At 40.7% G+C, this 24,131-nt stretch overlaps 1 protein-coding gene across 1 annotated transcript in view; it reads left to right on the forward strand.

Moving 5' to 3' along the window:
* The window catches only part of ism1 (isthmin 1), a 79,912-nt gene that overhangs the window by 19,575 nt on the left and 36,206 nt on the right, over window positions 1-24,131 (forward strand). The window contains exon 2 of the mRNA XM_052011058.1: window positions 22,994-23,245. Within this exon, the coding sequence (XP_051867018.1) occupies window positions 22,994-23,245 (252 nt within the window). The remainder of the gene's footprint in view (window positions 1-22,993; window positions 23,246-24,131) is intronic.

Raw genomic sequence — 24,131 nt, forward strand, 5'->3', positions numbered from 1 at the left:
ATAATTTTTGATATCCTCTTTTTGCTTTCCTAGTTTCTCTTTTGATTTCAATCCTAATTTCCTTTGCTCTTCCAGGCATTCTGCTCCATTAAACTTTGGGTATCTTGAGTTAGATTTCTTCTTTTGTCTTACACTACTTTCCATTGTCATCCAAGGGGTTAAAAACTTCACCATCCCACCCTTTTCCTTCATCTGCCAAGCCCTTAAGTCTGGAATTCCTTCCCAAAATCTCTTCGCTTCCCTATCTCTCTCCCCTCCTTGAAAGCCTTTGCTCATTTGGCCTATTATTATTTCATATGGCTCAGTGTCAAATTTTGTTTGATAACTCTTCTCTAACATACCTCGTGATATTTTACAGTTGTATAAATACATTGCATTAAATATTTTGAGTATTGATGAGTAAGTAGAAATCTGTTGTAAGGAGCTCTTCAAATTGAAACAAATTCAGTGGTCTTATGGTGTAACTTGAAAAAGGTAGCAAGCTGCATCACATCTGATGTAATATTTAACATAAATTTTGCAGTACTGTGAACTTAATCTAGTGCATTTCCAGTTAGTATGGGGTGTCTAAAACTTGGAAATAATATTGTAGCCCATAAACCAAAAGCAACTTGTTTTAAAGGTGCTTATATTTCATTGGTCTGGAGATTTGAAAGAGGCCTCTCTTCACAATGTCAATTCATTGTCGGATAAATCCTAATTCAAAGCTCCAAGATCCATCAGCAGAGCTGAGGTACATGCAAATTAATGGGGAAACTTTATACATACTAAAGTTAATATGTCCCTTGGTCAGGCTAGCAACCCTGGCCCCCTTAGAAAGTGATCTTGATTACAGAAAAAAATCAGTGCATGAGCTATTGGAATTAATACTGGAAGTTTTTTTTCCCAAAATGTCCTTTATTCATAAAATTTTCAAATACATAAAACATGAAATTCATATGTTACCATTAACAGATTGTTCTATTTGTGTACAAGATTTATTATATCAGTGTGGCGGCAATTTTTCTTTCACATACATTCCATGAGTGATGTCTAAAGGATTTCTACGAGGGTTCCTGCTCCTCAGTGTGCAGTGACCTTGGAATGTGCCAGTCTGCAAAACAGTGGAAGAAATAGATTATCGTATATGCCTCAAGGCAGGGCTGGTTAGGGAAAGGAAGGAAAAGAAAGTTTATGCTTGGTTTTGTTGGTTTCTTGCAATGGACCTGTGGCTTAGAAAGCTGAAGGACTTATAGTTCCTGAGTTAGTCCATGCCAGCAATTTCACAGGTTCCACTGTTAACTCTTTTCACCAAAGTGGCTCATTCCTACAAACTCCCTCAGAAACAGAGGAAGTCCATTGCACTTAATCAAATTCAATTCATTCAAACTGTCATTGAAATGTGACTTTCTCCTAAAGTCAGTCCAACAAGGAAGGAGGTCTCGAGTTCATAGGGTTCAGCATAGTGGCAATCATCCTGTTGCTGGTGAACAGATTGCTGGTAAAGAGATTCTGAAGCAAATCCTGCATTCACCACGTTTGAACACAAGAACACAAGAAACATCAGAGCACAAGAAGCAGCAACAGGAGTACATCTCCTTCAGCTGCTCCACCATTAATTAAGATGATGGTTTATCTGATCTCAGCCACGCATCACCTATCTGCTTATTCCCAATATTCCTTAATTTCCCCATAATCCAAAAATCTGTCCATTTCAGTCTTGAATGCATGCAATGGTTCAGCCTCCCCATCTTCTGGGGTATTAAGACAATCAAGGGATATGGAGTATGTCTGGGGTAGAGAATTTCAAAGATTCACCACCCTTTCAGAGCTGAAATTCCTGCTCATCTCCATTTTAAATAAGTAACCCCTCTCTCAAAAACTTTGCCTCTTATTTCCAATTTCCCCCTTAGGAGAAAGCCAACTCTCAGTATTCATCTTGTCAAGGCCCTTCAGAATCTTGTTTCAATACTCTACTAAACTCCAATGAGAAGAGACCTAAACTAATCAATACTCTACTAAACTTTCTTGTACAACATTCTTGGAATCAACTTAATGAACCATCTCTTAACTTTCTGTAATACATGTAAGGTTAAATAAGACCAAAACTCTGTAATACAAGTCAGGTTAAATAAGAAGACCAAAACTGTACAGAGCAGTCAGGTGTGATCTCACCAATGCTTTGTGCAGCTCTAGCAAGGTTTCCCTATTTTATCCTCCATCCCCTTTGCAATATAGACCAATATTCCACTTGCCTACATTATTACCTGCATGCTTACTTCATTGGTATTGGTTTATTATTGTCACTTGTACCGAGGTACAGTGAAAAGCTTGTCTTACAAACCAATCGTACAGGTCAATTCATTACACAGTGCAGTTACATTGAGTTAGTACAAAGTGCATTGATGTAGTACAGGTAAAAACAGTAACAGTACAGAGTAAAGTGTCACAGCTACGGAGAAAGTGCAGTGCAATAAGGTGCAAGGTCACAACAAGGTAGATCGTGAGGTCATAGTCCATCTCATTGTATAAGGGAACCGTTCAATAGTCTTATCACAGTGGGGTAGAAGCTGTCCTTAAGTCTGGTGGTACGTGCCCTCAGGCACCTGTATCTTCTACCCAATGGGAGAGGAGAGAAGAGAGAATGTCCCGGGTGGGTGGGGTCTTTGATTATGCTGGCTGCTACACCAAGACAACGATAGGTAAAGACAAAGTCCAAGGAGGGGAGGCTGGTGTCTGTGATGCGCTGGGCTGTGTCCACAACTCTCTGCAGCTTCTGCGGTCCTGGGCAGAGCAATTGCCGTACCAAGCCGTGATACATCCAGATAGAATGCTTTCTATGGTGCATTGGTAAAAGTTGGTGAGAGTCAAAGGGGACAAACCAAATTTCTTTAGCCTCCTGAGGAAGTAGAGGTGCTGGTGAGCTTTTTTGGCTGTGGCATCTACGTGATTTGACCAGGACAGGCTGTTGGTGATGTTCACTCCCAGGAACTTGAAGCTCTTGACCTCAGCACCATTGATGTAGACAGGTGCATGTACACCACCCCCCTTCCTGAAGTCAATGACTAGCTCTTTTGTTTTGTTGACATTGAGGGCAAGGTTGTTGTCATGACACCATTCCACTAAGCTCTCTATCTCCTTCCTGTACTCCGACTCATCGCTGTTTGAGATACGGCCTACAACGGTGGTATCATCTGCAAACTTATAGATGGAGTTAGAGCAGAATCTGGCCACGAAGTCATAAGTGTATAGGGAGTAGAGTAGAGGGCTGAGGACGCAGCCTTGTGGGGCACCAGTGTTGAGAATAATCGTGCCGGAGGTATTGCTGCCTATCCTCACTGATTGCGGTCTGTTTGTTAGAAAGTCAAGGATCCAGTTACAGAGGGAGGTGTTGAGTCCTAGGTCTCAGAGTTTGGTGACATGCTTGCTTGGAATTATTGTATTGAAGGCAGAGCTGTAGTCAATAAACAATAGTCTAACATAGGTGTCTTTACTGTCCAGATGCTCCAGAGCTGAGTGTAGGGCCAGGGAGATGGCATCCGCTGTAGACCTGTTTTGCCGATAGGCGAATTGCAATGGGTCCAGGTTGTCTGGTAGGCTGGAGTTGATGCGTGCCATGACCCATTTCTCAAAGCACTTCGTGATGGTGGATGTCAGAGCCACTGGTTGGTAATCATTGAGGCATGTTCCCTTGCTTTTCTTTGGTATCATGTATATTCTTATGAGAATCCTCGCCGTCTCCTTTTAAAGAATATTTCACTTTTCTTGTTCTTCCTACCATATTTTATAATTTAATATTTCCTCAGATTATGCTCCCCCACCAAACTTTTGCCCACTCTTTTAACCTCTCTATATAGCTTTACAGATGCTTTTGTGTCCTCTTCACAATTCTTTTCCTCACTGACTCCTATTATATCATCATCAACATTGTTCAATGCTCTCAGTCCTTTCATCTAAATCATTAACACAGACTGCAACAAGTTGAAGTCCCAGTACTGGCCCCTGTGACAATCTATCTGTTACAGCTTATCAACTTAAAAATCACCCACTTATTCCAATTCTGTTTTCCGTGAGCTGATCCTCTATCCAAACTTACATATCACACTTAACACCCTTATTTTGTGTCTCTATAAATTTTTAATGGCAGCCTTTTGAATGGCATGATCCAAATTCCTGTGGAAGGCATGGATAAGTCATTCACCCATCCCCTCTATTTTTACAATCACCTTTGGGGATGTATGTGTGGGGGTAGGGACCTACTTAAGCTGTCTGGGGAATTCCATCCATTACACACCATTTAACCCACTTGCACATACCTGTTGTAGGAAGCTCTGGATTCTTTGCTGGGCCTTCCCAGGACTTCCTGCAATTCAAGGACCGAAACTAATTGAGCACAGGACCATCAAGCCATGCTCTGGGTTTATTTAAAAGGAAATGTCTGAAACAATTCTACATGATTCTTTCTGCCTTCACCAACTACCAACTGAATTGTCAATGTGATGCTGTAGTTTCTGTTGCATTTCAAGGGGCCGCTGCAGAATGCCAGCCCTGATCACTAAACCACTTAATTCCAAGGATGTGGAATTTAAAAAAAAGAAAATGTTGTCTTTAATAGAGAAATAGAGTGTCATAGAGTCATACAGCACAGCAACAGGCCCTTCAGCCCAACTGGTCCATGCCAACCAAGATGCCCATCCAAGCTAGTCCCATTTGCCCACATTTGGCCCATATCCTTCTAAGCCTTCCCTATCCTTTTAAACATTTCCTGTTCACGTACCCGTCCAACTGTCTTTTAAAAGTTGTTATTGTACCTGCCTCAACTGCTTCCTCTGGCAACTCATCCCATGTACCAGCCCCCGTGTAACAAAAAAGTTGCCCCTCAAGTTCCTAATAAATCTTTCCCCTCTCACCTTAAACCTATGCCCTCTAGTTCTTGATTGCCTAACCCTGGGAAAAGTACTGAGTGCATTCACCCTATTTATGCCCCTGATGATTTTATACACCTCTATAAGATCACCCCTCAGTCTCCCCTGCTCCAAGGAAAAAAGGCCTTGCCTGTCCAACCTCAGTCCCTCGAGTCCTGACAACATCCTTGCAAATCTTTTCTGCACTCTTTCCAGTATAATAACATCTTTCCTGGAGCAGGGTGACCAAAACTGAACACAATACTCCAAGTGGAGTCTCACCAACATCTTGTACAATTCAATAGTTCAATATACAAAATGTCCCAGGCAACTGGTGCTCATTAAGCTCCAGCAAATGGAAACATTAAGAACGATCAGATTTACTTTCTATGAAAGTTTGCTGGCTATTTTCCTTGAATGGCATGGTAGTGCAGTGGTTAGTGTAACGCTTTACAGCGCCAGTGACCCGGGTTCAAATCCTGCCACTGTCTGTAAGGAGTTTGTACATTCTCCTCGTGACTGCGTGGGTTTCCTCCCACATTCCAAAGACATACAGGTTAGGAAGTTGTGGACATGCTATGTTGACGCCGGAAGCATGGCGACACTAGTGGGCTGCCCTCAGAACACTCTACGCAGAAGATGCATTTCACTGTATTTCAATGTACACGTGACTAATAAAGATATCTTTTCTTATCTTGAAACTGTTTTGGAACCACCTTAGAGGACATATGGTTCTCAATTTGACACTTCAACCAAAAGCTGCCACCTTCAGCAGTGCAGCACAACCTCAGAACTGCAACAATTGTGTTTGCCTGCATTTTTGTGCTCGGCTCTTGAGGCTTGAACCAATAAAGTTCTGACTCAAAGATGAGAGTACTACCCACTGAGCCAGTGATCTCTTCAACAGGTGGCTGGCAGTCTCACTCAATCACAGTTTTGGCATAGAATTTTGGGTCCCAAGTTTCCGATTTGTTGGATGGTTCACAGGAACAAAGAGCATTTATTGTTTCAATTGTACTTTTGTTCAGCTTTTGTAATTTTCAAAGGGAGCAGTGCCAGTGCGGGACAGTGGGAAACCTTTCATTCTTGATATTAATAATCACACATGGTGCCATCAACTGCATGCAAAAAGAGCAACAAGTTGTGAAATTGAAGCTCCTTGTGCACCACCCCAAAAATATGTCTTACTCTAAGCTCACATCAGTGTGAATAATTCCAATTTTCATCCTGACTAAAATAACTAATTTGTGCCAAGTTGTTTGTAGTTTTGTGTTTCAGCCATAACAATTGGCACCAGCTGATACTGTTTAAACTTAACCTTGCCAGTTAGCAAAGAGAGGAGACATTCATTCCATCAGCCTTGATTGGATTCACTCCCAGCCATCTGTTAATCTGTATAATAACTCACTTGCAGAGATCTGCTATTCAGTATGTGACTCCCTCCAAGGGATGAGTTACTCTCTATGTAACTCATTCCTTGGTACTTGTAACTTTGTATGACACGCTCCTGGAGAAGTGTTAATCTGTTTTCTCGTATGTAACTCACTCCAAATGAGGTGTTCCTCTGTAGACCGCTCACTTCCAGGGATGTGTTACTCTCTTCATCGCGGAATCCCAAATTCACTCCTGAAGGAGTGTTACTTTGTACGTAATTAGCTCCCATAGAAATGATACTCTATGTATAACTCACAACTTGACATGCAACTCAATCTCAGGGAAGTGTTAACACCCAATGCTACTCACTCCCACAGAAGTATTATTATATATCTCACTCCTAGAGAGTGTGCGTAACTCGTTCTCAGAGATGTGTGATCTTGAATATAACTCACTTCCAGAGTAGTGAAATTCTGTATGAATTCCGATCAGATTTTTAAAATTATACTTGGGAGGAGAAATTGATGTCTGTCCTTAACAAAATGACAGAAGTGCTAGAAGGATTGGCTTCAATTTTCTTGTTTGATGGAGCAAATCCCATCCAAGCAAATTATTTTATTTGTATCAATACATTCTGCAGTCAATACAGACTTGTATGTGATAGGAGGAACTCTGTCTTCAGTCAGATCAAGTGTATTGTCTCTGATATGTCGTAAACACTGAAGGAACTATAGGAGTACCATGCTTCCAGAAGTGTCAAATTGCAGCCTAAGTAACCTGATCTAAACATTCTAACATGCCCTTTGCTACTGTTACATAGTGAGAATAATGAGAGAAAGGACATCCTTCAGCTACAAATGCTGGATTCCCATCTTAAGTATGGACTGTGAAAGTTGTGTAAAAAAGATGTCTAGAAATAAATAAGATACAGTAAATGCAAGTTAAACAGAGCCTCCCTGTGTGGTGTGCTTTTGTACTATTGAAATATATTTCAGAGAAATCTCTTCAAATGACATCCTCAATGCAAGCCTGATGGATTCAAATGAAAAATATAAAGGTCACCAGAGATCGGGAAAAGCTATAGTGACAAAATATAACTTTAAAGCTTCAAACAGTTGTGTGTTACATAGGTCTTCTAAAACCATGGCTGGAATGTGTTTAAGATATGTCACACTGAGTAATATATGACTTTGAGGGTATTTTTAAAAGGCAGTGTCCTCAGGGGATTTTTAACTTCGTTTTGATTCTTTTTCAAATTCCTGCACCTTTAGTTCAAATGAACTGTGTTCAATGAAAGCTAATTAAAATTTTAACACCTCACGCAAAATAAATGAATCTTTGGGATATTCAACAGAGATAGACAAACAATGGATAGCACAGTAACACAGTATCAGGTCCAAAGAAACATAAGGACTTGGGCTATAGTCCAAACTACTTTAATAGTTACACAGCTGCTTCAGTGCTTTTTGCAACTTTCCTGACAAGCTCTTTGTAATTTTGAGAGAATTGTGGTTTTCATTAAAGAGGAATGTGCACAGATCAACATCCATGTTGGTCTTCCCTCTCAAAGTGTTCAGCTAATTTACCAGACCGATAAGCAGACTGACAATGAAGCCCGGCTGGCAATTTTGAGGTAAAAATGTGTGATTTTCCTTCTCTATCCATCTGCTGTCTTTGAACACAGTATGATTCCATTTAAACTGAATGGCTGGGAAACGTGTGGATCTATGATCTTTTCTTAACTCCTACCTTTGATAGTAATCCAATCCTTAATAAAATGGAGACACAAGAGATTCTGCAGATGCTAGAATCTGGAGCAACACACACAAAATGCTGGAGGAACTCTGCGGGTCAGGTAGCATCTATGGAGAGAAATAAACAGTCGATGTTCTTGATGAACAGTCTTGACGAAGGGTCCTGACCCAAAACGTCAACTGTTTATTTCCCTCCATTGATGCTGCTTGACCTGCTGAGTTCCTCCAGCATTCTGTGCTGTTTAATCCAAATCTCCTGCTTACAATGTGTCACTGAGTCACAGTCACAGCATTCAACTGGATGCATTCAGGACAGGAGCTGAAGCAGGGTTAATTTATTTATGTTAACAATAAGAACAATAAATAACATATCTGAAACTTTATTGCAATCAGGAAAGATTGAATGGGTTGGGAGTCTTTCTCCAGTAAAAAGAAAGCTGAGAAATAACCTAATAAGAGGTCTTTGAAATTATGATCTGGTTTGATGGATGTCGAGAATATTGTCCCAATCACGGGGGTGGGGTGGGGGAGGTCCAAAGCTATGAGATAATAATCAATAAATCCAAAAGAAAATTTAGGAGAAATTTCACCTTCATCTCAGGAGTGGTTAGAATCTGGAACCCTAAGCTTGTGGTAATAGAGGCAAATAGAAGCCTTCAGAGTTGTTTCTACACAGTGTGCAATCAGCGTTTGTGTCCTCTCCAGGCCAACATCCCCAGCATTGAAACCCTAGTTACACCAAGTTGGCTGTACTGGGTAGACCACATCACCTGCTTGACCAATTCCAGATTCCTGAAACAGACCCTTCTATTCCGAGCTCTGCCGTGGGAGATTACCAGGCAGACAGAGAAAGAGAAAGACATTCAAGGATATGCTCAAAGCCTCTTTGGAAAAAATGCCACGTCTCCACTGACTTCTTCTGGGAATCTCTGGCCCATGACCCCTCAGAATGCAGGAGGACCATTTGGATTGGTATGGAGAACCTCAAATTCATACATGAGGAGCACAAAGAAGCCCTGCTTGGGGGCAAAAGGAATGGACCACCTCACAAACTACCCACCCATCCGTACTGTCATGCACCTCCAACCACAGTTGTGGAGGTCTGTGGTTTCCACATTAGCCCCATTAACCACCTCGGAAACCACATAACTAGAGTGGAAGTAAGGTACAGTAGTGTAGTGGTTAGCGTAACGCTATTACAGCGCCAGCGACCCGTGTTCAATTCCGGCCACTGTCTATAAGGAGTTTGTACGTTCTCCCTGTGTCTGCGTGGGTTTCCTCCAGGTGTTCCAGTTTCCTCCCACATTCCAAAAACGTATGGGTTAGGAAGTTGTGGGCATGTTCTGTTGGCGCCAGAAGCATGGCAACACTTGCAGGCTGCCCCCAGAACACTCTACGCAAAGATGCATTTCACTGTGTATTTCAATGTACATGTGACTAATAAAGATATCTTTTCTTATCATCTTTGATCCCAATGGACTGCCTAAGAGGAAGAAGACAAATTGGAGGTGGGGATGGTAAAGAAATAAGGTGGACAAGATGAGAGGAGGCATGTCTGGAACATAAGAACTGACATAGATGAATTGGGCTGAATGACAGTTTGCATGCCGTACACTTTGTGTAATATTGTGTAAAATATCCTGCACTCCCAATGACAGCACTCCTTCACTCATTCTCATTGTAACAGTTTCTGGCATTTCAACCTTTTGATCAAAGTCAGAATTTTCCCTGCAGAAGTCATTGTGATTCATTTTAAAAATGATGGGTTCATTAGTTAAAGGGGAAACACCTAAGGCTGAGACCAGAAGAAAATAATTCAGCATGAAAATGAAAATAAGGTGAGTGTGGAAAATAAATAGATGCCATTAGAAAGATTTTACATGTATAGTGTAATATCCAGCAGAATAACTTTCTTTAGTATGTGCATTAAGGGAAAACAAAGAAGATGCACAGGCAAAACAACACACCTTCACTTTTCGAGTGCTCATTGTTGGCAGAATGCATAATATTGATTTCCTGTCTGCCTGTCATGCAGCTTACCAATTCAGAAATAGAGCCATGCTCCTTTAATGAATCTGGGGGACGAAGTAAAAATTTTGGTTGTGTTTTAGGTCTCTTCATAAAAAGACCTTGCACTTTGCAAAGACATGCATTGAGGTGCATGTCATTAATCTTTGTCGTGAGCATTTAAATAACATGTTATGGAGATTCTGTATGATTTAATATTCTGTAGTTGCAACTAAGTAATTTGTTTTGCCATCGAAGTGAAAATATCAACTTTGTGAAATACAGATAAACCATCTGCCATGGTGATTTCAGTGTGGAGAAACAATACGATGATGAAACAAACTCATTTGTTTTTGTCTTTCTTAATTCATTCATGGGATAAAGGTGAATGTGGCAAAGCCAGTATTTATTGCCCAAGTCTGACTGATAAATTGCTAATGAGCTGTGGCATTAGATTAATGCAGTGCACGGTGAAGGTATCCCCACTGTGTTTATTTGTTTTCCATTCCCATAGTGTTGTTTGGTCAGGAGTTCCATGATTTTGATGGTGGCTTGCTTGGCCAGTAAAGAGTCAACCACATTACTATGGGTCTGAAGTCATAGAAAGACCAGGCTGGTACTAGAGGGCAGCATTTCCACTGTATTAGTGAACTCATTGGGGTATTTTCAAATGGAATTTAACAAGAAGCCACATAAGGAGGTATCAGGGTAGACAACCAGAGTCAGGCTTGAAGCAGTGGTTTGCAAGTGGAAAGGAGGCAGGCAGAGAGGGAATTCTACAGCTTAGGGATTTAACAGCTGGATATACAAGTGCCACTAGCAGTGGAATTAAATTTGAGGGCAATCAAGAGGACAGAATTGGAAGTTTGCAGATAACTTCAAAGGTTGCACGGCTGAAGAAGAAGACAGAGATAAGGAAAGGTAAGGTCATGAAGGGACTTGAAAACATAAGAATTATGAAATCTGGGCATTGCTAAACTGGATGCCGCTGTATGTAAGCAAGCATAAGGATAATGGGCAACAGAGTTTTGGCTGATCTGATGTTTATGAGGATGGAATGAGGGAGATCGTTCAGGATTCAAGTTTAGACCGAACAAAGGCATGGATGAGGGTTTAAGCGGCAGGTGGGTGAGGCAGGGATGGAGTCAGACAATCTGACAAGTTGATAGTCACCAAAATCAATGCTATTTACTCCATGTTTAATTAATATATTTCACATCCACAAATTATATTGATGGGATTTTAACTCACAACTAGGAAGTATAAACACAAACAGAAACGGCATCATGTTGTTGTTGTCCCAAGTAACTGATTTTCTGTAATTTTCTTTCCACCAACCCCATCACCACCAATCCACCACCCCATCAATGTAATGTTCTTCCAGGTAAAACTCTTGCAATGTTTATTTGAGATCTTTGACCTTTTTCAGGGTGGTAGGAGTAGTTAAGGTCCATGTCAATGCTACTGAGTAGTCACTGACTGATGGGTACATATAAGTGTTTCCCCATCTTCCTCTCCATGGAAAACACATAATTTCTCCCCATGACACAAATACATCCAGGACTAAAGGTTTTCAATATGTGAATGCACATCCTACTGCTGAAAGATGTAACAAAGGTTTTAAACATTTGCCTAGGTGTCCTTTATTTTGGTAATTTAAGAAACTGTGCCAACATTTGACATGTTTGGCTGGACAAGGAAAGGTGTCAAATTCATTCGTTCCTGAGCTGTTTGAGTCTGGCTGACACAGTAGTGTAATAGGGCAGTGCCACTACCTGGCAACTCCAGTGACCTGGATTCAATCCTGACCTCTGGTGCTGCCTCTGTGGAGTTTGCATGTTCTTCCTGTGATTGTGTGAATTTCTCCTCGGTGCCCTCATTTCCTCCTGTATCCAAAAGATATTCTGATTGGTCAGTTAGTTGGCTACTGTAAAATACCCTTTGCATTGACAAATGATAGGAGAATTGGGGGGATTTACATGGGAGAAAGAATAGTTTACAAAGAAGGAAATCGTCTGAGAGACATCATAAGTTTGCTGGACTGAATAGCCTCTTCCTCAGTCATAAATCCCCTTAAGACAATGAGGAAATATGGGAATAATATGAGACCCAGTATCCAGGACACCATTAAAATTATAAAATTTAATGTACAACACATTAAGGAATTGCTTCCACTTGGAGGGAAACATAAATATAGGATAGCCACCAATAAATCCAGTTGGAATTCAGGAGAATTATCTCTGATCGGGGAGTGACGAGAATGTGGTTCTCGCTACCAAACATGAGGTGAAATGTAGAGATGTAGACATGTTGTGGGGGGGGGGGGTAGGGGTGGGAGAAAGCAAAGATGAATTGACAGGATTAGATGAATAAGGGGCACATTTCAGATTGAATGGCTTTGTTGGTTACTTGTGCTAAATGTGTGTGGATAGGCGTGGCTGCCTGTTCTCTTCACTTCTGACATGTATCCCATTTACTTCAATGGAGCCAAATTTCAGAAGTGGAGTACACTACTCAGTGGCTACTATCCATGCATGTGTAGTTCACGAGATCGAAGACATCTACCCCATTTGTAACTATAAGAGATATTTTTATTACAGATTCCAGATGACTCATTGGACAATACCAACAGGAAGTTCTCAATCTTAGTATGTCAGTTGGCTGATCTGACCTGTCGTTGCTGAGGGCATCACATTAGTCCTTATCTGGACAAATGCAGTCACCTAGGAGATATTTCCAGCTTTTGCATGCCACATAATGGCTGCTAATGGAGATTGTGAAGAGAAAGTCTTTTCTCTATAACTAATCGTGAGTCTGTGCTGCCTGTCTGCTTCACAGCCCCAAACACCAGTCTAAGTAACCCATAATGAGCCACAAGTTAGAATAAGAACCAGCAGATTACAAGCACATGAATCTATACTCATTAAAGAAAGGAGAGAATGGAGAAAGAAATAGAATACTCAGTAAAACAACTGTAGTGGCATTTGAAGTACTGGTACATTGTTATCATCAGTCCCATTTGGGCTACTGCATGCATGTGAAAATCTTGCTCCATGTTATCACCATGTATACTCTTTCCAGTTAATCTGAACAGCTGGCCATTGTCTTAAAGGGATTTACAGTTAGTGTCTCTCCTACAAATTACATTGTTTAAACCTATGACCACAGTCCCTCTCTAGTGGTATTCTTTACACCACAAAGTGCCACTCAGTTGTGCCCATGGGGCTCCTATACTAAAGAACCTTCAGTCATTAAATAAATAGAGCCATGCTCATTGTTGGAATTCTCCACTCCCTTCCTAGTACAGGCATGAAGGGCCAAATGGCCATCTACTGTACATAATCTATATATGCGTGTGTGTGTATATATATATGTATGTGTGTGTGTGTGTATATATGTGTGTGTGTGCGTATATGTGTGTACACATACATATATATATACACATAATCTATCTTGTAGTATACTGTATGTATATTATGTATACTGTATACAGGAAGTCCCCAGATTATGAATGAGTTCCGTTTTTGAGTCTGTTCTTAAGTTGAATTTGTAGGTAAGTCAGAACAGTTACGTACAGTTCACATCTAGCGTCAATTAGTCAAATGTTTGTCTTAGTATATAGTATATATTTACCTAAAATATCATAAATATAATAAGTAATAATAAATGTAACTACAGTACAGTATTTATAATTGAGAGAGAGAATGTGTGTGTGTATAGGTATAAAAAAAATTAAACCTTTCTTAAACTGTTTAGATAGAAAAGAAAAGATAATGATTTGAGTTTTGAGCGTCGTGCAAAGTAGTCCGCCCGTTCGTTAGTACGAACCATTGTGTGTAACTCGATTTTTTTTAAATAATAGGCTTTACGGAGGTCGGTTCGTAAGTACGGGCATTCGTAAGTCGGGCGTTTGTAACCCAGGGACTTCCTGTATACATAATCTATTTTATGATTCTCAGGGTGAGAGATGTCAATTTGGGAATTTGTCACAGTGAACATTAATGATCCCAGACTGGACAAAGGACAGTTTTGATATCATTGTTCTGACCTTTTTATTTATTTTACTTGTAGCAATGTGAACTTTTAATTTTGTATAACACTTAATTTAATCTTTCCTACCTGAATGAAATGGCTGGTTTTATGGTAGCTTGTGCTGAATGGTGGATAGTTTTGTGCAAACTGAGAGCGGAATGGCCTTGGTGTTGAAGTAACAGTGTGTTAATCTGCTTGGCTGCCAAGCTCTCCCCTTCCCGCCAACCCCCTACCATCACCAATAGCTCCTGTCCCACCACTAATAATATATTGCTTTACAAATACAGACCTCTAGTATATATTTACTAGTGGGAGTGTAACAAGCCAGCCTTTCTCATGCACTAAACAGAATGATGATTGTGCCAATGGAGGGCCAAGAAAGGCTTTTAACGAGAATTGCTGAACTGCCGGTGAAATTCCTCAGCTGCCGCTCCTCATGTTCTGTGGAGTTACTGAGAGAGTGCAGCCTCCTGAGGTTTGCAATGCTGCCAAGAATGAAAGGAAAATAACGCCAAAAAAGGGGGCTGCTTTTTCCCGTGGAACTCTGCCTACCACGTCAACTTCCATACTGGACTTCCCCCTCTTTGTTTTAACGTGTCGACAAAAGACCTGAGTAATAAAGAGGGTGGGGGTAGGGGAGGAGGGAAATTGCAGTGAATGTATTTCAGCAGCTAATCTATCTGCAGGAGAGTGGTAAGAGTATGTGAATGGTAGTTTTGTTAAATTGCACGTATATATTACACATTATAGCAGATGCACCACTCTTCTTTATTTTTCTAATCTCAGTAGTACTGAACAAAAAAATTAATTAAAGATCATAGACACATACAGCAATAAAAAAGTTAGTTGGTCCATGTGCAGGTGCTGGAATTTTTGGAAGAACAATGTTCCTATCCCGGTCCTGCATGCCCAGTTTTTTGGGTATCCCTTTAAGTTCTTCATCCTTAAGTACCTGTCCAATTTCCTTTTAAACTTCTTTAAGGTATCTGCTTTCAAGACTTTTTCAGATGGAGCATTCCCAATTCTGACAACTCATCAATTCAAAACAAAATCTCTTTATTTCCCCTCCAGATCTTTTGCCACAGTTCTACTTATATCTTATATTAAATATGAAGTTAATAGAATAAAACAAAAGTAAATTGAGATGAAGAGGAATGGCCAAATGAATATGAGAATGAGATATCCTGAACTTTTTAGGTAAACAGTTCATCTTGCATCCAATATTAAATACTATTGCATTGTTATTTATAGCTCACAATCCAGTCAGTTTCTCCAACAGATCAACACTGAAACATGGGCCACTTCCCACACAATGCCTAACCCCAGCAGCATATGTTTCCATTCCTTTCTCATGTACCTATTTTGGTTCCGCTCAAATGTGTTGATGTTATTTGCCCCAACCTGTGTGTTGTGGTAGTAGCTCCACATTCTAACCACTTTCTGAGTAAATAAGATTCTCCTGAATCATTGTATTTTCTTACCATCTCATTCTGGTGTCACCAGCAAGAAGAAGCGTTCAGGAACAGGGTTAGATTAGGCATTCGTTCCAAAAGGAATGTAATGACATACACTTAAAAAGACAGTGCTGATCAAATACTTTGGAACGAGTTTCGTGACAAGTTGAGGTTGTAGCGTCTAATGAATGAACAGAAAAGCTCAAATATCCAAGCCTCTTCTGTGTTCTTCGACAGCACAGTTTGCTGAGAGCTTTGGAGAAAGCTCTACCACAGCAAATAGAGATTCTGTGTGCCTTTCAATTCTGCTTTGGATCTTTAAATCTTTAAACACAGATCAAGTCACTTGGAATTGTGTTTTTTTTTCCTTCAGATTGCTTTTAAAGGGCTGGCTAGTGGAATATTCAGACTAATTTAATCTCTCCTATTTTCCAGATTTTGCTTTAAACATGGTTGGAACATTTCAGTGAATAAAATAATTTTAAAATGCCAGAGGGAGTTCTCTTGGTTGAAAGACTGTGCTTGAGCTACAGTTCAGAGAGAGATCTAAAATAGCAAGGGACTCTGAAATTGTGTTCCCAAATACACAGACAGATCCTTGGCCCTAAAGTCATAAGGGGAAGTTTTCTTGTTTCTAAGAGAATCCAACTTCCTTCACCAACAGATTTGTGGAGGTATGTGTGTGGATGGGTCTCCATTGTTTTCTAGGGAGGGGAAGGGTCCATGTGAAGACATTTAGTTCTCAGAAATGTATTAAAATATGGATTAATGAGCCAGACTATAACTGTAATATATCAGAATACAAAATCTAATATCTGATGTATAACTATGGTACAAACAAAAATAATTTTAGTTCCAAACATCAGGACTGCATTTTGTTTTTGTGCACAGGCTCCTTTGGGTCAAAAGATATGTGGGCAGAGAAAGTGGGACACATACCTCCCCACGATCCATATTCCATAACCCTTCCCTGTTTCTTAATTGCCCCTCCTCCATTTCCCTCTCTCAGCCAGTGTATGATGGTGGTAGTACTATGCAAAGGTTGGAAAACATGTAGCCTGCTCTCTGAATTGTACAGTCCCCATGGTGAAGTGCCTAACCTCTGGAGAAGTGAACTTGCCTGGTGAGGAGGTCTGTGTGTTAAGCTGCATCCTGTCTGTACTTTGATACCACCTTCCTCTTTGATTTTTTTTAAAAGATGAACACAGATAGCACAATCGTTCCTGACCAGTGGATTCTCTGCTGCTGTGATCAGTACCATGTGTTTCCGTGTATCTTTCTCACAAGGTCAAAATGGACCTCCAGTAGAGGAAATTGTAAAATTTCAATAGGAGATGTGAGACATATTTTCCTCAGTGCATAAAGTTAAAGGATAATCCCGTTTACTAAACTGTCATTAAAAACCAATGACCCTTTACTAACAGGTTTCCCTCTCACTTTACACTTGAGTAGAAACAAACCTCTCATTTTGAAACAGCAAATAGTAACTATGATCCTTAGATGCAGAAGGTCATACTGATTGTACTGAAATCACTATGAATTGTAAGACAAAAGAAATCCCATCTATTATATCATTTTTATAAGGAGAATGGTGTTTTACTTGAATAGGAGGATGGTGGGCTGTAGAAATCTGTTCAGAAGTTCTTGGCTAATCATGAGTTGAAACGAGCATATGTGGGAGGGGGTAAGGAATGTAGCACATCATTATTTGTCTTAGGCAGATGGATGTCCCAACAGCTGTTCACCGAGCAGCATTGGGACCAGACCCGTGAAGGATGCCAAAAGTTCCCTTGCCTCCTGAAACAGCAGTTGGTTCACAGGCTAACCCAAGAGTGGAGGTGTGAAGTTTGACTCTGGGCAGGTAGATATTAGAGAATGCAGTCAATGCAGTTCAATGAGGAAAGGAGATCAGGCTTGTTAGTAGGCACTTAGCTGTCCTGAGTAAGGGCCACATTCAAAACATCCATGTTTCCCCTCACAAGAGGCACCTGTTAGCCTACAGCCTGTTTCAGATTTTCACCCACTGCAATATACATTTATGTTTTTATTAATGATTTTGCCCTTGGGAATGGACATTAGAACACTCCCAGACCAGATATAGCTCATATTGCACAGGCATGTCCATATAAGAGCATATTCATGTGCATATGCCCGTGTGCACACAAATATTTGTCTATGCATGCATACAAATTAAGAGTAAAGCTCACTTTACCATGATCCAAATGTGTGCTTCATACAACCTTACAAAAGCACTCCCGAATACATTGGTGTGTTTTTTTTACCACATCCCCACACTGGATAATCTATTGTTCCTCTCAGTGGGAATGCCAGTCAGTCCTAGTTTTATGCAATTAACCTACAACCATTCTGTAGTTGTTTGAGATTGCTGGAAGTGACCATGTGCAGCCCTTTGCAGGCAGCCTTCTGCCTATCGATTTGGTCAAGGTTTCAGACTGAGGCCCCGGCATTAACAGGGAGCAGGGAGGATGCACGGGAGCCTGGGGTTGGTGAAAAAAATACCAAGGTTGCCACTGACCACAACGGCAGAGCCTCATTAGGATATTGTGTCTGGCAGCAGGCCAGTTGAAAGCCTAGACTGGTGGGTGGGTGAGAAAATTCATGGCAGGAGGGCCATAGCCAGCAATGCTCAATGAGATAAGACTGTGGAATCCCTGTTCTCTCTCTAATTTTAAGTGGCTGATGACATCGTGAAAGTGACGAAGATCCTGACAGAGTAAACATAGGCAGAGGAAGAAAGAAGTTCAAGTGTCCAGTCTTCTGGGATATGCATGTAGAAATTTATCCAAGTGAGATCAGGATGTGAATTAGTGAGTTCAAACCAAATTGATCTTTTAATAGAGGGATTCATCTCTTGATTTCAACATGTTAATGCCGCAACCAAGATAGCAGGGAAGTACATCTTATATAAATGGGTTATTCACATTGATATTGTGGTGTTTCAGAAAAGGTACATTCTAAAGTTGGAAGGTGTGCACTTGTTTTGTTAATGTGCTGTATAACATCCGTGTGTGTGTGTGTGTGTGTGTGTGTGTGTGTGTGTGTGTGTAGTTATCTAAGCCCTAGTCCATTTTCAAAAGAGAAAAATAAAGCTGGTTGTTCTGTGAAATTATTGAAGTCACTCGCTGTTTTGTGATTATCCATGGCCGATTTAGTTGTCGGCAAACACTTCCTGCGTATTATTTAAGTGGGTGCATTTGAGATTGCTTGATTTACCACAGGCTGTTGGCAGTATTTGAGGCAGTGGCAACACTTCTAGTGGGCACAGGGAACTGCTGTAGTCTATATTACAAACCCCAGAGCATGCAAAACAATAACAAAAGCTTGAACCACTGACCCATATCTCTTGGAAATTCAACTCATGTTTAGTAACACATGAAAATTATATCCCAGAGGAACATGTTTAAGGTGTGAAAAGACTGGTGTTAGGCTGAGAAAATGCAGAACACTTAAGCTTTTAACTCCATAATCACAAAAAAGTAGTGTTTCATTCTTCCGGCGGTTTTAGAAATTAACTTCCAGTCCTTAGCTTTCCTGGAAACTTCAATCCTATTCTCCAGTAAACACTTACTCTGTCACCAATTGGTAGAGAGCATTTGATATTTAAAAAAATATTTCCTTGACAGTTTTACTATCTAGTTACATATCAGAGAACTTGTCTGCTGCAGATTATAACACAGTAACCATAAGCAACATTGCACCACAAGTATTTCATATGAGGATCGCATAACTTCTGATAGCTGGAAGCCAAGACAAATGGGCCTGTCAGTTAATTAAGGAGCTGTGCATCTTCAAAGGTCACACTGCTTCAGTTTACATTTGTCATTGCTCAGAATGCAACTGAACTGCACTGATGAGATAGTTTGCCTGGAATCCAAGCTCTCTGTTCAGGAAGCTGATGTCAGTTGAAGTAAACTATAGAGGACTACATTTTCTTTATAATTATTCACCTACAAGATGCAGGGATCACTGGCAAGGCCAGCAACTATTATCCATTGCCCATTACCCTTGAGAAGATGGCAGTGAGTTGCCACCTTGATCTGCTGCCTCTAGTTTCCTACAAGGGTTTTGGTACAATTGAGAGGCTTGCTGGACCTTTAGAGAGAACAGTTGAAAGTCAACCACAAGGTTATAGAATCATTCAACGTGGAAACAGGCCTTTCATCCCACAGAGTCCATGCCAACCATCGAGCACCCATTTACGTTAATCCTATACTAATCCCATTTTATTGTCCCCACGTTCCCATCAACTCCCCCCAAGATTCTACCAGTCAACTACACACCAGGAGCAATTTACAGTGGCCAAATACCCAATCAACCTACACATCTATGGAACATGGGAGGAAACCAGAGCATCCAGAGGAAACCCGTGCAGTCACAGTGTGCAAACTCCACACAGACAGCACTGGATTGAACCTGGGCCAGTGGAGCTGTGAGGCAGCAGCTCCACCAGCTGTGCCACTGCTGAGGCCCTGAGCAGACACTTACCCATAATGGCTCAGGATAGCAGACTTTCTTCCCAAAACAGCATCAGTGAATTTACTGAGCTTTAATAACAATCTAATAATTTCTTGGTCATTATTACCATTGATAGGTTTTAAGGTCCTAATAATTTATTAATTCCTCAGCTGTGGTGATGGGATTTGAACTAATCTCCTTGGATCTTTACTGGATGACAGGAACTCAACCAGTGAAGCTGCTATACTTACAGTAGCCTCTGTACTCCAGGGTAAGGGAGAAGGGAATAAAGAAATGATCCCTATTCATAAGGTGACAGTTTCTGCAAATTGGGTGATTGTTGGAAATCTAGTGAGAAGGATTGTGTTGGCTGAAGTAACCTGAACCCACATTAAGTTAACACATGGCCACAGATGACCTGTCGCACTAGGTTGGGTAACTTTAAACTTGCCACATAATTAATGGGATCCAGTTGTTCACACATTCTTACACCCATTTGAATTTACTTCCTTTATAAGGTGGTAAAAATTAAAATCAGACAGCATGTAAAAACAGACATCTAAACTGATTCTGTTAAGTATTTACCAGGAAGTTTAAGCTGAATTTCCCAGCCCCTCTCACACCTCATCACATGTCCTAGCAGGAGTTTATGCTTTCTTAACTGAGAGAAGGAAATTCTGCCTCATGGTCTTTAGTCCCCATCTCCTGCAGTGTTTCACATACTTTCTGGAACACATGAGTCCCCTCAGAATTTACTGATCATGCATTGATCATCATTCATCAGTGTATCCTCTGACACTGTACTCTGTACATGTGCATTTGTATGTACATGTGGAAATTCTAGTGCACCCAGAATGGAAAATGTGCTTCCTGGGATCTGGACCTGATGCTGGAGTTCGGGGGAGAGAGGCCCAGTGAGTCAGGTCATCGAGGAAGGCTGGGAGGTTGAGGGTGGGAGGTGGGAATGGTGGTGGGTTGCCTTCAGAAAGGATAGGGGCGCCGAGATTGAGAATCATTGGGGAAATGGGTGGAGTGGTGGGGGGAGGGATTGGGACTTCCATCAGAGTCCTCAGGGACTGCAGAGTCAAGATTTAAAATACATTTTCAATCGCACAGCACTGAAACAAACAGCACCCTGCTGCCAAATTTCTAACCAATATTTCTCAGCCAGTGAGAAGCAAGACAATATGGGTATACTGAAGGACCCAGGTGTGCTGGTTCATGAGGAAGTAGAGATACAGGTACAGCAAGCAATCAGGAAGGCAGATGGCACAGTAGTCTTTTTGCCAGGCGTAGGAATACAAGAGGAAAAGAAACCTTGTTATGATTGTACAAGACACAAGAGATTCTGCAGATGCTGGAATCCGAAGCAACACACACAAAATGCTGGAGGAACTCAGTGGGTCGGGCGGCATCTATGGAGGGAAATAAACAGTGGACATTTCGGGTTGAGACCCTTCATCAGCACTGTACTGGGCTTTGGTGTACTTTAAGTCTCTGTATCTAAAGAAGGATGCACTGGCCTTGGAGTGAGCGCAGGATAGATTTACTAGATGTTTCCTGGACTGAGGGTGTTATCATATGAGGCAAGCTTAGTATGATTGGCCTCGGCTCAATGGAATATGAAGAATGAGAGGTGATCTCATTGAACCATACAAGATTTTGAGAGGGATTGACAGGGCAGATGCTGAGAAGCAGTTTCCTCAGGCTAGAAAAGCTAGAACCAGGCAAGGGGTCAGCCATTTAGGATTGTGATGGAAAGAATCTTCTTTACTCCACGGCTAGTGAATCTTTGGAATTCTGTATCATAGAGATCCATGATGCTCAGTGATTATGCTCAAGACTGAGATTGATACTTTTTAGGCAGCAAAGGAATCAAGGGCCATGGGAATCGGAGAGTAAAGTGGACGAGGTGCAGTATCAGCCAATGGATTGAATGCTGGAACAGGCTTGAGGGGCTATATGGTCTACTCCTGCTTCCATTTATTATGCTCTCAGGTTAGCAATCAATTTGCTTTGCTAGTATGTTCATGACTACTTGACTAACGAATTCAATGTGATATTTATTCGAATAATAGACGGGGTATAATTTGTTTCCTTATATCTACAACATACCAATCAATCCTGTTCCTTCAGGAATCATGTCATTGTCTTTCACTGACAGCAAAGTTACTAGTGTTTTGCTGTTTGATGCTGAGTGGACTTAAAAGCAAAAATTATTTTTAAAAGAAGCTAGACTATACGTCATAACAAATCACAGCTTTCTGGCGAGTTTAAGGCAGTAATTGAATCGTGAGTTTGTGCTGATTTTCATGATTTTAAAAAAGCTTTGATCAGGTACATTATGATATCATAAAAACATTGTGATTGAACTATTGCCTTGTAGTGCTGCCAGGTATCTATTAATAACATATTCATGGAGTGCCAAACTCGCGTAATCTTCAACATTATTACAAATTTCAATTTCTTCTCTTACAGCTAAGACTGTACCACACATCGATGAATGGGAAGCCGATTATTCAACATGCCTCTCATTGTCCACCAATGGCATTCCTCAGCTAGCACCCACCAATGATTCTGTGCCTCATTGTCTTGCCTGAATGTTGGAAGCACAGGTTATCTGGGCATCCTCCAGCTTCCCTCCCTGGCTACCCACTGCAGCACCAAATGCATCACTGTAGTCTGATGTTCTATGATACAGTTCACAAAATAATCTCCTTAGCTTCACCACTGCCCAATTTATATTATCAGTAAATAGAGCAGCACCAAAGCCGCCCGTTTGGCCTCTTGAGTCTTTGCTACGTCTTTTGAAAAGCAATTCAATTAGTCCCATTCCCCCACTCTTGATTGACAGCTCTGCAAGTTTTTTTTCAAGTATTTAACATCTACTACTGAGTACGCATACTTCACTAGGCAGTGGATGTTTTTAAATATTTGCAACAATGCAATAGATCAACATTACGTATGCCTTTATTGATTTACATGAATTGCCCTGATATTATTCAATTTGCAGAACAATGTCAACAATGGAAAGTCTTCGTTTTCCAATTCTGCTCGGATTGCTGAATCAGTGAGGGAGTCTGACGGAAGGGGCGATTCTCCTCATTACCAGAATGATGGCAGAAACTTTGCAAAGGCCCAGACACTGCAGGAAGAAGCGCACACACCCCTTCAGAGGGATGGTCCCCGAACATTCCTCTTAGATCTGGAGAACTTCCCTGACCTGTCCAAAGCAGATATTAACGGACAAAATCCAAACATACAGGTACAGTACCAAATAAGTTGAATCTTTTGATACCACGTGGATGCAGCAGGTTAGACTATGTTAAACAAAATAAGTGCTAGTATTCAACTTCTGTGCATCACACAATTATGGCTCTCATCAATATTCATACGAAATGGAGTACTGCATATACTATGAAGTTATTGCATGATTCAAAGTAGAAATTTAACTTTATCTTCAAAAGATCAGTTTCATTTTTCTCAGGGAGGGGACTAACGAGTCATTGTGCATTTTAATATTATTGCAATTTTTTTCTCAGTTTGCCCAGCTAAATTCCAAAATACTGGACTGTTTCTTTATCCAATCACCCTTTTCAACATAGCACAAAGCATAAAGCTAAAACAGAACGCCATCACCTCAAAATAATCTTTGTACTCCTATTATTGACGAAGAAAATGCATATAGTTTCTCAGGGGATGATAATTCTTGCTATTTTTAGTGCATTGCTAAATATGCTGAAGTTAAAATTCCTATACGCGCTAATTTAACAAAGTGCCAACCTGTTTAAAATAAACCATTTCAGTCAACAAACATGCAAAACAGTGAGCTAAAATAGCAGTGAGCAGAACATTAACCAAACCTATACTTATACGTAAAAATAATCGCAGAAGTGTTTGATGTTTGTCTGGTGAAGTGCCACATTGTAGATGGGATGGCCAATAGGATGGCCAATTAAATTTCTTCATTAAAAAATGCTGCCTTTGATGGCATCCAGTGATTTAAGTTTATATTATATTTAGCTTATTTAAAGAATAGGATTTAAATGATAAACAGTTGCTTCCACAGTGCTTGGTGGTCAGCCAAGCGTAGAATGAAGTTGTTGCTGTAAGGGATCCAATAGAATGCATGGCTACACTCGATTAAACTC

Source organism: Pristis pectinata, chromosome 3, assembly GCF_009764475.1.
Source record: "Pristis pectinata isolate sPriPec2 chromosome 3, sPriPec2.1.pri, whole genome shotgun sequence".
NCBI lineage: Eukaryota > Metazoa > Chordata > Chondrichthyes > Rhinopristiformes > Pristidae > Pristis > Pristis pectinata.